General features: G+C 30.5%; 1 protein-coding gene across 2 annotated transcripts; it reads left to right on the forward strand.

Moving 5' to 3' along the window:
* The first annotated feature begins 6,512 nt into the window (after positions 1-6,512).
* LOC124927896 (protein CHROMATIN REMODELING 35-like) lies at positions 6,513-16,781 on the forward strand. Of its 2 annotated transcripts, none has more exons than XM_047468396.1 (7): positions 6,513-6,572; positions 12,778-13,124; positions 13,210-13,326; positions 13,404-13,628; positions 14,169-14,327; positions 14,829-16,588; positions 16,697-16,781. In XM_047468396.1, the coding sequence occupies exons 2-7, from the start codon at positions 12,822-12,824 to the stop codon at positions 16,698-16,700; spliced, it is 2,568 nt and encodes an 855-aa protein (XP_047324352.1). In that variant the 5' UTR covers positions 6,513-6,572; positions 12,778-12,821; the 3' UTR covers positions 16,701-16,781. The 2 variants fall into 2 exon arrangements, with proteins under 2 accessions (XP_047324352.1, XP_047324353.1); XM_047468397.1 differs by lacking the exon at positions 6,513-6,572 and adding an exon at positions 12,515-12,531.
* Positions 16,782-17,760: the final 979 nt, after the last annotated feature.

The raw sequence follows: 17,760 nt of genomic DNA on the forward strand, positions 1-17,760 counted from the left end.
TTTGACCCCTCTTACTATAAACAAAAATAATAAAATAAGGATTTTAGAAAACAAGTAAGAGTAGAGTCAAGATCATTATTTTAAAATGACCATCTCAAAAGAAACTCGATCGTTTCACTAAAATTCGATTAAGAAACATTGGATTGAATTCTTTTTTGTGTTTAACAAATATTTAGAAAAAATTAATTCTTGAAGGAAATTTTCTAAAAAAAATTAAGGTGAACTGTAACACACAAATTGATAAAAATTATTTCATACAAAAACAAAGATGTTTTAAAACTAAAGGTTTTGAAAAATAAAATACAAAAAAGCAAAGTACTTTTGTTGGTTGAGATATTGAAATCAACACGTGTTACTCATTCAAACTCTAGTCTTGATTGTTATAGTAAGAGCATGAGTGTACCGATTCTATCAGATATACCCGAAGTACTAAAAAAGGCTTTTGTATTGGTTGAGGTATTAAAATCATCATTTGTTGCTCATTCGGACCCTAAATCTAATTGCTACGGCAAGAGCATAAATGTACCGATTCTACTAAATACACCCCGATTGTCAAAACGACTCAAAGAGGTTGAGATATTGAAATCACCACTTGATGTTCATCTCAAATAAAATAAAAAGAACTCAAATGTACCGATTCTATCAAATATACTCTGAGTCATTAAAGCTCTATTCAAAATCAAAAGTTACAAAACATCCTCTAAAAAAATATAGATGAAATAACTTTCAAAGAAATGTAGCTCGAAGTAATGATTATAATAAAAAAATCATTTTCATCAAAGTTAAATACTTTGATCAAACTCCTTCGAAAATTAAAAAAAATTAAAATAATCGTTTATACACAGGATTGAATTCGAAATGATGAATTTTAAGTCTATAAAAAAAATCGAGTTCTTTTTAAGACAATCCGATGAAATGGAGTTCAAGACTAAACTTTGAAAATGTTTTGGGTCTTAAAAAAAACATCTTGATATCTAAATCAAAACTTGTTAAAGGGGTCAATGTTTTATTCAAACTTTTAAAATAAGAGGCGATAACGAAACCCTATAGAGCATTTTGTTAAAAGAAAAATTGCATCGCTATTTTAAATAAAACTCTTTCAATAAAATCGAGGGGAAAAAAGAAGAGGGGATTAACCCTAAAACTAAAAAAATGTGTTAATAAAAAATCAATAGGGGAAATATTTCGTCAACTCTCCATGATAGTATAAAATTTTCTTTACGAGAATCATGACTTGAGAAAATAGTCAAGAAAAAGAAATCAACAGAATAAATGTTAACAAGGAATCTTGACTTCTGAAAAACGGTCAAGATTTAATTGACGTAAAGGAAGTCAATTTGAACATTTGATCGGTAAAGTGGAGAGAAAAAAATAAATTAACATAAAGAGCGTTAAGAAATGAATCTTAACTCATTAAAAGACATTCAAGATTTAATTGACATAACAATCGTCAATTGGAAATATCTTGACAAACCAAAACCATCCAAATTGGTTGACAAAACAATCGTCAATTATGAAATATCTTGACAAACAAAAAACTAACAAGATTTGACTAACAAAATAATCGTCAATTAGAAAATATCTTGACAAACTAAAACCATCGAGATTTAATTCACATAACAATCGTCAATTATGAAAATATCTTGACAAACAAAAACCATCCAAATTTGATTGATAAAATAATCGTCAATTAAGAAATATCTTGACAAACTAAAACCATCAAGATTTGATTGCCATAAGAATCGTCAATTAGAAAATATCTTGACAAACTAAAACCATCAAGATTTGATTGACATAACAATCGTCAATTATAAATATCTTGACACACCAAAAACCATCAAGAATTGATTGATGTAGAATTCGTCAATTAGGAAAAATCTTTACTTTTCAAAAACCGTTCAATTAACGTAAAAACGTTGATTAAAAAAATAAATAAGATATTTAACGGAGCGTTAATTAAAAATAAAGAAGAGAACAACTCCTATCTCATGATAAAATATAAATCAAAATCTTTGCAAAATTAAAGGTTAGCCAAAAACTTAAATGGCGTATAAGGTTACTCGGAGCCCTAATGGAGTAAACGAACGTCTTAGAAACCCGAAATAGAGTAAAAATGATACCAAAATCTTTAAAAAGAGTAAAAGGATACCAAAATCTAAAATCCCTAACAAAGTAAAATATTACCCCTTAATTCATGCGAGAGAGAAAAAGATCTTTAAAATCATGATACACAAGTCTCCCGCGAGGCTTATCAGGTTTGATCTCTATCCTTCTAACCATTTTAAAAATAAAATAAGTCCAGATAAATTGAGAATTGTAGTGAAGTGTCTATTAGTAAAATTTGGATATTTATTTTCTAAAATAAAAACGTTTTTCAAACTGTATCCAAGAGAGGCATTCTTTATACACCCAAATTTTACACTACCTAATTTAAATAAATAAAAATAAATTAATAATAATTTTAAACTACTTTTGAAAAATAAAGAGAAAAAAAGTCAAACAAGACTTAAGACAATTTGATTTAAGCCATTGACTCAGCCCAAGCCAGAAGTTGAAGCCCAACAGGCCAATCCTACCCGGCCCTCCAGCCCAACATCAACACAATCCCAATATTCGGTTTGGGTATAAATTAAGTAAACAAAGAAGTTAGAGGCCTCTTTGCAACAAGAGAAAGAGTTAAAGGGTATCCACGTGTGAATAATAGGACAAGAGTCCCTCATTTCCCACATAATTCTAGCCTTCACTTTCTCCCTCATGTCGAGCTCCTAAATAAAGCGGTCGCCACCTCCTTCACCACAAAACAGAAAAACAATTGTTGTTTAAAATATTGGTGAAAGTTAAAGGAGAGAAATAGGGGAGAAATGAAGGAATATGGAAGGTTCAGTATAATAAAATAGCAAACTTCTTTGGGCTTAAAAACCAAATCGCAAAGCTACTGATGCATTCAAAGAAATGAGAGATTGTGTTCAACAAAGAGAAAATACAACAAACAACCGTCCAATTGAATATATTTTATCTTCAAGATTGGAACCTACTAAAGAATGAAGAATACGAAAAGATAGTAAAGTGGTTAGTAAAAACAATGAGGGAGCTGATGAAGTCCCCAAAATTAAAGACCTATACTATTAGGAGCAATTCCAGCTGCAAGGTAAATGAAGTCTAGAAAAGAAATACAAAAAATAAATTGAGGATCATACATACAAATGTCAAATCTACTTGGGTGAGTTTCAAATAAAAGTCAAGATTCTCAACTCTCCTTTTAAATTTAAATTGTTCACTAAAGTGGAGGATAAATATGTCAAATAATGGGAAAATGTAGTTGTTGAGAGCTACATAGGAAATAACCGTGTATTCGCAATCACCAATGAAGCATTAATTAAACAATGGGAGCAGAAGGGATTGGAGAAGGTTTCTATAAACATCCATGATCTCTATTTTCTGCAATTTAAGAAGGGAATAAACTTGGATGATCTTCTAAAAATTGGGCATACTTATATTGGATCCAAATGTATAAAGCTTGAGAGATGGTTTAAAGAATTGAGTCTTCTAAGAAAAACAAATAAAACATCCCAAATATGGTTCAAGCTTAGTAATATTCCAACACACATGTATAATGTAGAAGTTCTAAGTCACTTTGCTACTCTATTGGGGAAACTATTATATATGGACCCAAATATAGAGGGATGAGAGCACATTACTTTTGCTAAAATAAGCATTGAAGTGCATCCTCAAAGTACACTACTAAAGAACATGATAGTTGTTAGCAAGAAGTGAAAGTCCACTGTCACGGAAACCTCATATGAATGGAGGCCAAATATGTGCGATTTCTGCAATATTTTCTAACATGCTAGTATTAAATGTGCAAAAACAATTGAGGAAGACAGAAAATCCTGAAAACACATTGAAGCGGAAAAATAGAAAAATTAAATAGAAGAATTAAGAATGAAAGATCATATTGTGAAAGTCAATTTCAATGACAGTAATAAAGAAGACAAAATGAGGAAAATTCAAAGAAAAAAAGTAAGAAAATATCATAAAAGGAAGAAATCAATGAAATTCAAGAAATAGAGAATACTGAAGAAGTTCAATCTGATGACTAGGAAGAGGAACAAACAATAACAAAGAAAAAAAATAACAAAGGAGGAGAGTGAAGAGGAAATAATACAATCACAAATTGTGGAAAAGAGTGTTAAATAAAATAAAAAGAAGGGTGTTCAAATTGTCTTTATCAATTGCAAACAGAGAAAAAATAAAGGCAAAATAGAGGTTTAGATGAATAATAAGGAAAATTTGACGTTGATACTAAAAATCAATATATTCATAAAAGAAAGAGGAAATTAATAGAAGAAAATGAATAACAATGTTTGAAGGCAATGAAGCTTAGTCAAAGATGAAATTTATCATTTGAATTAGACGGTTAATGTTGAAAGTTTTGTATACTTTCTGTCTTTACTCATTTGGTTTAATCAAAACTAGAGTTTGTCTAGCTTTGATCATAACTCATTTTGGATTCTCCTCCACTTTTGGGTTTCTTTAATAAAATAACATTAAGTCGTTTTCTCAAAAATAGTTAGGTTGTAAAAGTTGGAAAATATAACAAATTTATTGTTATTACAAATTGGAGTTCAGCAAAAAGTTAGATAAAAAGGGAAGAAAGTTAAAAATTTGTTAAACTTAAAAATAAAAAGTGAAGAGTGAGTAAAAGAGATAAAATATTTTGTTATTAAAACGGTGAAGATTAAGAGTTATGGTGAATATACATTAAAATGATGTTTGAGTTAGGGGTGGGTCGGTACGGTATACCTTAATGTTTTATCCATACCTTATATCTTACCTAAAATTTTGGTATGAAAAAAATGCATACTTTTACCTTACCTTGATTTTGGTATACCTTGATTTCGATATACCTTAATTTCGGTATACAAAAATCATACTTTTACCTTACCTTGATTTCGGTATACCTTAATTTTGGTATGGTATCGGTATTATACCTTTTATACCTAAAAAACATATTAACTTAAAAAAATCAATCTCATCAGTAAGGTAGAGAGATATATATAGAATAATATTTTAGTATAATTATATTTTGATATTATTAAAAAATTATATTTCCATAATTAAATTAATATCAAATTTATTTAATTATTTCCTTATAAGTTATATATATATTAACTTATAAATACTATTTCGGTATTTCAGTATATCTCGATATACCAAAATTTTAAAAATCTCATACATTTACCGTACCAATAATTTTGGTATCGATATCAGGTATTTTTTTACACCCCTAGTTTGAGTGGATTATGTGTTTGGATAACATAAATAATATATTTAATTTAAATTTATAATAACTATAATAATATGGAATTTGAAAAGTTATTTTAAATTTTAATATTTTGGGTATCGAGTTTGGGTTTTGCACATTTCCATCCCGATTGAGTAATTATTTTCACTTTCCATTCCCGAACATGATTTAAAATACCTGAATTCGACCACTGATACTTACGAATATCGGGTATACGCGTCTCATTTTTATCCCTACTTTTAACATACGTGATACCTTTAATTCGGCTAAATAATTAATCGTGTATTAAACTTACGTAAACAAATTATAATTAAACATTTAAACACATAACAGATGCCACCCTTTTATGGGATTCCTTCTGAAATCCGTAAACTAAGATGATCATGTTTTAAACCGTACACGGCTTGAATCAATTTTGACAATCTTTCTTTTACCTTTTATAATCTTAAAGTATATTTTTTCTTTTATTACTTTCAAATATATTTTTTTCATTATCAATTATCTTTTTTATTTTTTATTATTTTTATTTTTATTAAAAATTTATATTTTAAATTTATATATTTATATAAAATTATTATAATAATAAATGTTAAATTTAGACCTATATATTTTAATTTATTCAATTTTACACACAAGATTATAAATTTATTTAGATTTTACTATTAATTTAATAATAACTTTTCATATTTATATGTTGTGATTTGTATGATAATTTATTTTCATAATCTAATATATATATATATATATATATATATATATATATATATAATCATATAATATTAATAAATTTTCTTTATTTAAATTAATTTTTAATGAGTCAGTTTTATATTATTATATTTATATAGATGAATATTTATATACATTTAAGTATAAAAATATTAATAATACATTTTGTATGTTAAAATAAATATTAATAAATAAATAAATGACATAAATTTAAAAAAATAACAATATAAATAAATAAGTATAGTTAAAAATAAAATGTATTAAATCCTATTTTAATAATATAAATATAAATTAATAATTATATTTTAAATATATAATATTAATATAAATTAATAAGCTATTTTCATTATTATAAAGTTTTTTTCCCTCATTTTGTACTAATTTTTCCCTCTCTTTTATCACTACCATTCACCAACCGTCCTCCAGCTTCTCATTTCTTCTATCACTCTACTCTGGCAACCACCGAGCGAGCAAACCCTACGCGATCAAGAGCTTCGAGGATCCGTTTTTCTTCTTATTCTCAAATTTGTTCTTTCTCCAGGTATTCCCCTACTTGTAAGTTGTAACCCTATACTGATTTTAACTTACCCGAACAAACCCTTTGCAATCTTGAGCTTTGCGTGTATCCGTTCTTTTTCTTATTCGCAGATTCAATATTTTTCGATGTTCCTCTTTTTATAACATTTGATTGATTATCACTTATATAAATTTAGAATCTCTTTTGTGATAGTGGTATATTTTCTGAGGGTTTGGACATCAATGTAATGAGGGTTTGAACATGAATGTAATCTAGAAGGTCCTAAAGACCGGTTTTAGAATTTAGAATTTAGAATCCATTTTTTCTGATATGAATCAAAAACTCCAGATATAGAAGTAACAATGGAATTAGAGATTTTTACAAGTGAGTTAAGAGTTGCTACTTGGAAGATGAAGATAAATTTTTAGAAGGTCTAACTCGATTGATTAAACAGATTTTCCTTATTTGCCCATAGAACATTCTAGAATTTGGGTAAAATTTGAAATTGAGCTTTCTGGATTGATGTCCATAGGAAGGGATGCTATATAAATGATCATTAGGCTATTTAGAACTAAAGAGAATTAGTTAGAGCTTCATAATTGTTGAGTGAAGTGGAAGAATTATGTCATTTAATATTATGGGCAATTATTAAAGATAATTTAGTTTGATTATCTTAGGAGTCGTAGTGTTTTGCTAGAAGCCAACTATGATTAATAAGGATAAACCTATAATATTAATATTGGGTCACACATGGGGTTCTTGTCTTTTTTTTTTTGAGAACGCTGGGTTTCGCTGCTTCTATGGAGTGCGACTAATCCCCGCGGGTTAAGCACATAGCCCGCAAACACACTTAACCATTTAACTAGGCGCAGAACTTGCCGTCTAACGGGCTCGAACCTAGGACCTCAGGGAGACTTGGGGATATTCAGTATTCACCTCTTGTTGCTGTTAGGCTAGACCTGGGGTTCTTGTCTCTTTCGATATCACCAAGTCTTTCCCGGTTCACGCATTAATAGGTATTTTTCTATGAATAATATATCTTGTGATCCTATCAATTATACATTAAGATGTTAAGATTAGATGTTTAGATTCTGATCTGAAATTCGACTTAATAGATCTAATATTCCAACAAAAGAGCTTCAGTTGAGAATTGAGTTTTCATTCTAGGCTGTGGATGGACTATGTAGCTTGTATTTAGTTTAGTGAAGCTTAGAGAAGTGTTGTGAGCAATTTGAAGCTGTGAAGGTTTGAAATTTGATTTCAAAATTTCCATTGTATGTAATAATTTGAAATTCTTGAAATGTGTTTGATGATTTGAGGTTGTCAATTAGTTATACATATACTTTTATTGTTAATTATCAACCATTCTAACAGATTATAATTGCCTAAAACGAAAATGCTTAATTTGAGATTAATTGAAATTGGATAAAATTTGTGTAATCTTGTTTAGGTTGTTTTTGAAAGATATAATCTAATTCTAATTGATCATTATAGGATATAAAATAATTTTGGAGTACTTAGAATTGATTAGTCTTAAATTTTCAAATAATCATTGATTTTCAAATAAACCTAACTCGATTTTGATCATTTGGCATGGAATGATTTTTAGGTAATATTGGATGATATTTAGGTATGTGAAAGCAACCTTAGCTGAAAAAAATAAAAACAAATAAAAGTTAGAATTTTGTTTGAACCTTTGAATATAGTTTTGTTTGAACTTTGTAGAGTAATTTATGATCGTAGAATGATCCTTTTGAGTTAAATTTTAATGAGAGGCTTAGATTTGATGTAGGTATACTAATATGTGGATTTGGACTGACGTTGTTCATCTGTTTAAAGATGTCAAAAATGTTAAAACTGAAACTGAAAAGTTTTCTCAACAGTTTTGGTGAGCTGTTGGATGAGTTTTGAGATAATTATAGATTGTGTATTGATCCAAATGAGCTGAAATTTGGACATTAGATAGATCGCATGTTAGTCTACAAAATTATCATTGAAAAGTTTTTTCTAATTCGTCATTTAAGGTATAGTTTGATCAGCTTAAAAAATTGTACAAATTTAATAAAATTTGTATTAAATATTTTCCTCACTTTTGGTTAGTTTTTGGATTAACTTTGAACAATGGTTATGAATTGTGTAGTGATACAAATAAGCTGAAATTTAGAGGGGTATATAGATAACATTTTTGTCTACAAAATTTCCTTTTACAAGTGTTTCCTAATTCGTGACATAAGACATAGTTAAGTCTATCTAGACCTGCAACATCAATTTGGAAATGGCTTGGTCTCTCGAGAGAAAATCTTGAAACTAAACATAATGCTATGAATTTAATTCAAGTTCAATTCGTCGAAAATACTGGAAGAAAATTCTTGCATGACCCATGGTTTGAAGATCAGCCTATCCTTCTCAAAAAGGAGTTCGAGTGGGTCAAAATCAGGTGGGACTGCCTTGCTGACAAAGTTTGGGACATCGCAAATGGTGAATGGAATACCCTTCTAAGGCATATCCCAGAAGGCGAGAGAATCATTAACATTGTTAATTGTATCCTCTTCCATGCGCGTGCTAACTCGCACACATGGATTGGTTAAAACAATGACAAGTTAAATTCTGGTCTAGCTTGACATAGCATCCGCACTAAGGGACAAACCGTTGACTCGTCTCATTTGGTTTGACCTTACGCGACTACAATTTGAAATAAATTTTCTTACAACACAAATTTACAAAACTTCCCGAGTGGCTGGCATAACATCAAGGAGTCGATGCTTGAAAATGTCAAATGTGGTACGTTTCCTTCTATTGTCCTCAAATTTTAATTTGACACCCCATCGCCTATCACTTATGAATAGAAAGAAATGAAGATTAACTTTGGCATGAGATTGTTTCGGATGGTCTTGCACTTATTCATACGTGGAGACAAATTCTCAACAATTTTAATAATTTGGACATCTATCAAAAGTGGAGCATCAAATTTAAAGAAGTCACGAAAATCACCCACTTTAAATCACGTTGATTTTTTTCTTCTTTTCTCTTGATTGTTCTTTCTCTTTTTCCGATTTCTTTTCTCTTGATTGTTCATTCTCTTTTTCCGATTTCTTTTTTCATTTCCTTATTTCCTTTTCATTCTTCAAAATAATTGAGGCAAATGCTTGATTTGACTCAATTTTAAAAATGATGTAATATCTCCTTGCACATTTTAATAAACGACACAATCATTGAATTGGGTCCACTAGTGATAGAAAGTTGAGTGTCAAAGTTCATAAAAAAAAAAAACATTATAAAAAAATGTTTTTCTTATGACTTTGTTCTAGTTTATTTTATTTATTATTTTCTTACTTCTCTCATGTCACTTCTTGTAAATATGAATAAAATTTACAAAAAAGTAAAAAAAATGGTGAAAAAATCTTGACACTTATTTATTTGAAAATTAACTTCAGAATTCTAATTACATGTATTACATGAATTTTTGCTCTTAACTATTGCGTTTATATTCTTCTATTTTTGTTCCTATTCGAATTTATGATGATACAGTTACATGCTAGGAATAGACTTTGAGATATCTTGACTCATAATATTAAAATAATTGATAAAATATAATATAAATATAATATTTTAAAAAATTGCCAAAATTTAGAGAGTGGCCATCTTACAATGTTGATATTTTTTTAGAGTGTAATCCAATATCGAACTAAATCTGAATCTTGTTTGCCTTTTAACGCAACATCAATCTTTCCCGACTTCATAGGATGAAAAAACGAGTGTGTTTTTTTAAAATCTAAGATAGGTTAATTTTGTCTTATGATATTCTTCTTTTCTTCTGTAGACTACTTCTCGTAGTGTCTACATTATAATAACTCTATGTTACAATGTCTCTATTTATAGGAGTACAATAAAAGTTAAAAAGACTAAAATACTATTCTTAAGCCCAATAAAGGCTTAAATCCCATTATAATATATAAACTCTAATAAAATATGAGTCCAAACCCAACAATCTCCACCTTGATGAATTTCACGCTCCTTAAGAAATACACGAGTCGTATCCATCAATCTCCACATTGACAAAAGTCAAGCCATCAAGAAGTGGTGGATTCAACACTTCAATCTTCACATTTGCTTGAGTCATTAATGAGATAAAATTTCTGTATCTTCACTTCCACTCAACAGTTTTTAGAAGAATAACAATCTCCACAATCACGTATATCGCATCATAAAGGTTATGAGTCACACATCAATCTTCACTACTCGAGTTATTCACGAGATAAATCATTATACCTCCGTTTCCGCTCAAAAGCACTTAGAAAATAAACTCATAGAGCTTATAACACCAAGTGAATTTGGGTAATCATGTTATTTTAACGACGAGAGACATTCAACAACTCTTCACAATCTTTGTTCATACCCGTTGACATATGGGAAAACTATAATTAACAATTCTTTATTATGTCAAAATAATTTTTACCCGTATTTTCCACAAACTGAGTGTTATTTTTTCAAGTCCAACAATCAACTGAAACCAAAATACCGATTAGACCCAATATGAACTTTCGTCGTCTACTTTTTCAAAATCAGATATCTATCAAAAATTGAAAACACCAAAAATAAACTTTCATCGTCTACTTTCTCAAAATAAGATATCGATCGAAAACGAGAAGACCCAAGACGAACTTTAATCGTTTACTTCATAACAAATAAATTAGGTTATCTAAACATCTCTTTTCTCAAGCTCACAAAAAATTTTGTCACTCATCTTGCCTTGAATGTTGTACACTCAACTAACTTAAACCTCATACTTTTTCTTAAACAAATTAACTTACAATCTACTAGTTTTTGAATCCAAAACGACTAGCAATTCAAGAATATTTTTTCAAGATTCACAAACTCTCTTCAATTGTCTTCACTAATGTTTCAAATCTATAATTTCTCCGAAAGAAATTTTGAATATCATTTCATTTGAATTGAGCGAGTATCTCATCTAGCCTTTTTTCATAACTAAGAATCTCATTCAAAGTTTCAATCATCTTATCAATAAGATGAAGAATCAATCATCTCATTTATCTAAACTATGATCCATTATACATAGACAATTAAGATAGAACAAAAGAAGTAACGAAATCATCACCTTCGAATTAACTGAGTCTCCAATCTAGTCCATTTTTCATGACTAAAAATCTCACTCAAGGTCTTATTTATCTTTTCACATTTGAAAATAATGTAATGATTTCTTCTTAGTTTCTCTCAAAATGTCTCCACCTTAACTCATATTCTTCATTCTGGTGTCGTTATCTATACGACGACTTTTTTCTTCACCTATGCCCATTGACACATTCGAGAAGAACAAAAGATACGTTGTATTCTTCTCTTTTCTTCTCAAGATATCGTTATCCAAAACTAAGAAATATTTTAACGACCGTTGACATTTTCTTAGCAACTGACAATTTTGACTTAAATCTTCACAACGGTTAATTCTTCTGCAACCAATGTCGTTTTCTTAAACAACCAACAATCTTCAACAAAAGCACAAATTTTCCAACTTCTTCAATGACGGTTTGGGTTTCTATCATATCTTCATAAATAAATTAGGTTAAATATTTCCAAAACATGTTCAAATATCACTTGTTGAGAAAATATTTAATATGAATACACGACAAAAGAAGATATAAAGATAGCGGGATAAAAAATAATTAGGAACACAAGATATAACGAGGTTCGGCCAACAAATGTATACATACTCGAGGAGTCGTTCAAACTACTACTCATAAGTCCAATAAAGGTTTAAAGTCAATTATAATATATAAACTTTAAAAAAATATTAGCTCAAACCGAACAAAGCCATGGTTGGTGGACGAAACTGTTGGATTCTTAGGCGGGAAACACTTCAGAGTAGATGCCACATTGAGGTAGCTAGTTGATTCTTAGGCGGGAAACACTTCAGAGTAGAATACAATCAAGAGTTGCGCCAACCAATAAATTTGCATCACCTTCGCTGGTAATGGTCTTTCACTCTTCAAAATTTATTCCTTCATCTTGCAAATCTTTCTCGCCCCTCCTTTTAAAGTTCAATCGTTTTTTGTTTGTTGGGGGAACTTCATTTGACTTTTACTTTATTTTCAAACTTAGCTTATATATAGTTCTGTTACCACTCCTCATTCATTGATCAAACATGGATTAGGGGCTACCGGCTACATATTCAGTTGTTTATTTGTTGGATGAAGTTAATTATGTGTCTAATTAGGTAATCGATTTGGGATCAGTAAACAAGAACAAAAGACTTAGAAGATGATAATGAAGAAAGAAGATCGAAGTTGTTTTACATCTATGCAGTATCCAGATCCTTTCATGATTTGTGATGAGATAGTTGATGGTGAGAAAATATATGGTACAAGTACATGGCACAAAATGAAAGCATTGATAGAGCGTAGAAAACTATCTTCTGGCCAATCGGCGCCTAATCCATTGCCTGAGCATATTGTTATTGTTTCGGAGGATGACAAAGATACAGTTGCTACTCTTGTGGAGCAGTGTCCTGTTATACTTATTGATTCTGATTCTGAGTCTGAGCTTAAGCCAGATACTGATATGGTATATTTCTTTTAAAGAGGTCTTACCATTACTATTACTATTACTACTACAAGGGAGTGATACTTCATTGACACTTAATTTGCAGCATGAAGATATTTGTTCTGGATGCGTCCTCCCAGGATATTATTCGGGTGTTGTCCAAACATGTCAGGGGATTGTCTCGGCAAGGTCTATTGAGTTGCTTACCATAGAGAATGATTGTGTAAGTCTTTTCACTCAATCTTGTTTAAATCACATTGCAACTTCTTATTTATATGACATCGCTACCACTATGTTTAGGATGTTGGTTTTTCTTCTAGTCACGGTTTAAGGAGTGAGTTCAATCCCTCTGAAAGCCCAAGTCTATCTAAGCAGCACATCGATGTCATTTGCAAGACCAAAACTGAACAAGATAAAGGTGTTTACATTGGTGTTGAAGATGATGATATTGAAAATGAAGAAAGTAACCATGATGAGCTTACTGATATTTGGAAAGAGATGGCTGTTGGATTGGAGAGTTTCAGGGTACTTTCTTTTCTACCTTTTCTGCATAAATAAATAAAAACATAAATATTTGGTTTACATAGTTTTAGTTGCTAAAGACTTTCCTTTTCTAAAGCTCCAAGAAAAAATTATTTATTCCTATTGTAGATTGAAAGCAATCACATAGATTTAAAGAAGAACTTATTACTAAATGTCCAGTTAAATTTCAAACAGAACTTTAAAACCCCTGATTTAATTAGTGTTGACATATAAAATTAAAATATGGTTAAATGGAATGCATTAAATAAAAAACTTTTTTTATCTTACAAGATAAGCAAATCAAGACCATAAGTTTCAACTTGGCACAAACGTTGTCTTAGAGTAGTCATTTTCACCTGTTGTACCATTGTTTCCGATACTTGAATTTGTAAGTTCATGTTTATGAATGGTTATTGTAGAATATCAAGAAGAGATAGGACTTAATTAATTGTCTATGGAATGCTTTTGTGATATCTTGTACAATGAATGATAATGGATAGACCAAAATGGTTTTCCATACTAATCTGTTACTTGCTCGTGTAGGATAGTAGTGCACATCCATCTTCCGATAGCAATGCTAGAAATCAAGAACAAGATTGTGATCACTCGTTCATCTTGAAAGACGACATAGGATATGTTTGCCAAGTTTGTGGAGTGATTGATAAAGCAATTGAGACCATTATTGAGTATCAATATGCAAAGGTATGACTTTTTTTCTTTCTTTACTTCAGTTATTAGCAAAGTTCAATTCTCACTTTTCCCTCCTATATTGATTCCTTAAAGTAATGTTGCTTATGAAAGGTTCAGTAGGTTTGCAGGCCAAAAAGATAATCAATGGTTCCTTCTTCTAATGAAACAACCGTAAATAAAAAAGAAAGAAAGAAGAGAAGATGCATGTGCTAGCTTAATAAATTCATCAAATTAATAACATTCTTGATGGGTTTTTTTTCTCCTTTTAATTAAAATCATCAAGAAATGCTTGCTTAATTATGATAATTAGTGTCTTGACAGTATATTATTTCCAAAACTGAAACTAGAAAGAACAACAGAGTTTCCTTTCTTAGACTCCATTATTGAATTAATTCGCTTCATCATGAAATCAATATCCTGACAAATAAACTCGATAACTATATGTAGTTGATTTACATGCCTTTTGATTTTGATTGTGGATTGAATTTTTTTCTTTTTCAATTTGGATGGCAGACCACACGGAGCACCAGATACAGGCATGATGAAGCCAGAAGAAGTGACAATGTGAATGCTAAAACCTCTGATTATGCGGGGATTGAAATCTCCTCTGGACATGGTATCTCTGGGGAGGTCTCAGTTCATCCTAGGCATGCAAAGCTAATGAAGCCCCATCAAGTTGAAGGCTTTAATTTTCTTGTTAGCAACTTAATGACAGAAAATCCAGGTGGTTGCATTTTAGCCCATGCTCCAGGATCTGGGAAGACTTTCATGATAATTAGCTTTCTACAAACTTTCCTAGCTAAGTATCCCGAAGCGAGGCCACTGATTGTTCTTCCAAAAGGTATCTTAACTACTTGGAAGAAAGAATTTATTACATGGCAAGTAGAGAAGCTTCCTCTATATGATTTGTACTCATCAAAAGCAGAAAATCGTTCACAACAACTTCAAGTTTTGAAAACTTGGTCCGGTCAGAAAAGCATATTATTCTTGGGATACCAACAATTTTCTTCTATAGTATGTGATTGCGACACGAGCGAGGCAACACTTGCTTGTCAAACGTTACTGCTCACACAACCTTCCATTATGATCCTGGATGAAGGTCACACACCGAGAAACGTAGATACGGATCAACTAATGTCTATAAGAAGAGTTCAAACACCTCGTAAGGTTGTGCTTTCGGGAACACTTTATCAAAATCACGTTAAAGAGGTGTTCAACATAATTGATCTTGTTCGACCAAAGTTTATGAGGTCTGATTCTTCACGTGGGTTGATGAGGCGAATCCTATGCAGAATTCCTGGAGCAAGGACCTTTAAGACGAGCGGAGTATACGATGCTTTTTACGAGGCAGTTGAACGGAGTCTACAAAACAGCGAAGATTTTAGGATGAAGGGAATGATCATCCAAGATTTACGACAACTTACTGCTAAAATTCTCCACTATTATAAGGGTGATTTCCTTGACGAGCTTCCGGGGCTATTCGATTTCACTGTGTTTCTTAAACTCAGCAAGGAACAGAAAATCGAGATTGATAATTTAAAGAAGTCAACGGGTAAGTTTGCTATAAGCTCCATTGGAAGTTCTCTTTACGTGCACCCTCAGTTAAAGGTGTTGAAATGTAAAGAGAAAGACAGAGTTGATGATGAAAAAATTGATCATATCCTAGAGGATATAGACTTGAGTGACGGGGTAAAAGCTAAGTTCTTCCTTACTCTACTCGGGCTATGTGAATCTAGCGATGAGAAACTATTGGTGTTCAGTCAGTTCCTACCTCCGTTGAAGTTTCTGGAGAGACTAGCTATTAAGGAAAAAGGATGGAGTGTTGGAAAACAAATCTTTGGCATTACAGGTGATTCGACCTCTGAGATGCGAGAGCTGTCTGTGGAAAGATTCAACACTTCAGTCGATGCACGGGTGTTCTTTGGTTCGATCAAAGCTTGTGGAGAAGGGATATCTCTTGTGGGTGCTTCTAGAGTTATTGTATTGGACATGCATTTGAATCCATCAATAACAAGACAAGCAATAGGCCGTGCATTTCGTCCAGGCCAAAAGAAGAAGGTGTTTGTTTATCGGCTCATAGCTAAGGACTCGCCCGAGGAGGAAGACCACGAAACATGCTTTAGGAAAGAGTCCATAGCCAAGATGTGGTTCGAATGGACTCAATATGACAATAATCCACACATGGAAATGGAGAGGCTTCAAGTGTCCCAATGTGGGGACATTTTCTTAGAGTTGTCCAAGTTGAATGAAGATGTTGAACAGCTTTATAAAAGGTAAATGACGTCGCAAATCGATCATGCATTCATGCTTTTACTGTAGTTTTAATATTGAAATTTCCATTTTTCAAATATTTACTTGTTTAATATTTGCCAAATTTTCAGGTAATCAAGTCTAAGGACCGGTTTCATTTGTTTGAGCTGTCTCTCATCAAGGTTGAGCTTTATCTATACTTGGTTGTAAGTGGGATTGTGTTTTTAACCAAATGAGTAAGTTGAACTTTCACTCTACTCAGTAATTTTTGTTATTGCTTCCAAACTATAACTTTATAGAAATTTGAAGTTTATATAAATGTTGCTTAAGGTGAAAATAGTCATTTTTATTGCATTTCCTTTATTTTATAATTTTTTTACTTAAAATAGTTGGACAAGTGTTAAAGTTGAATTATTTATGCATTTACTAAAAATATTTTACCTATTTATAAGGAGTTAGATCGATTAGTGTCAAAATCATGCTCCTCTCTTTCGGTGTTTTTCAATAGTATCGTCGAGTCGACTATCCGGTGTGGCAATATTTTCACAAAGTTTTCTAGTATTTTGTCTTCGTAAAGATATGTGAGAAAATTTATAATTTTTTTTTTCAAATTGTATAAAATGCAGCCAGAATATAGCTTTTTTACATCACATTGAATGGCCCATCATTGTAGGACTTATATTACTAAAATTAATTATTTAAAAATATAAAATTAAATGACAGAAGTAGAAATGAAGTAATTTATTGTCCCACTCTAACTTCCACAGCAAGAGACATAATCATTGATGGCCCAAACTCACAGGTGAAGTAAAGCAATGATCATGTCTCAATTCTATTACCATTGCAAATGATTTTTTTTATTTTAAATCATGGTGTTTTTTTATTTTATTTAAATACTTTGTTATTAAAATAAATCTATCATTCACTCTTTCATCTCTTTAATTTTGTTTAATATTTGCTTATTTAGAAGTTTTGTCAAAAAAAAAAATAATTAAAAAAAATATATATTTGGGTTTAATTATTAAAATGTTTTTTTTTTATTTTAAATTTAATAAAAACAAGGTAGGTGTACTTTAGTATATTAATCGATGAAATTACTTATTTGTTGGTTGAAAAAATAGTAAGTGATAAAAAAAATATAAAACACTAGGGTTTTGTTTCAATTCAGATTTTTTAAATAAATATTTGAATTATT

Source organism: Impatiens glandulifera, chromosome 2, assembly GCF_907164915.1.
Source record: "Impatiens glandulifera chromosome 2, dImpGla2.1, whole genome shotgun sequence".
NCBI lineage: Eukaryota > Viridiplantae > Streptophyta > Magnoliopsida > Ericales > Balsaminaceae > Impatiens > Impatiens glandulifera.

Excerpts from the sequence above, each read along its gene's own strand:
- LOC124927896 (XM_047468396.1), top strand. The coding sequence starts at position 12,822 with ATGATAATGAAGAAAGAAGATCGAAGTTGTTTTACATCTATGCAGTAT. Across the intron at positions 13,125-13,209 it reads TTAAGCCAGATACTGATATG|CATGAAGATATTTGTTCTGG; the intron begins GTATATTTCTTT and ends CTTAATTTGCAG. Across the intron at positions 14,328-14,828 it reads TTGAGTATCAATATGCAAAG|ACCACACGGAGCACCAGATA; the intron begins GTATGACTTTTT and ends TTTGGATGGCAG.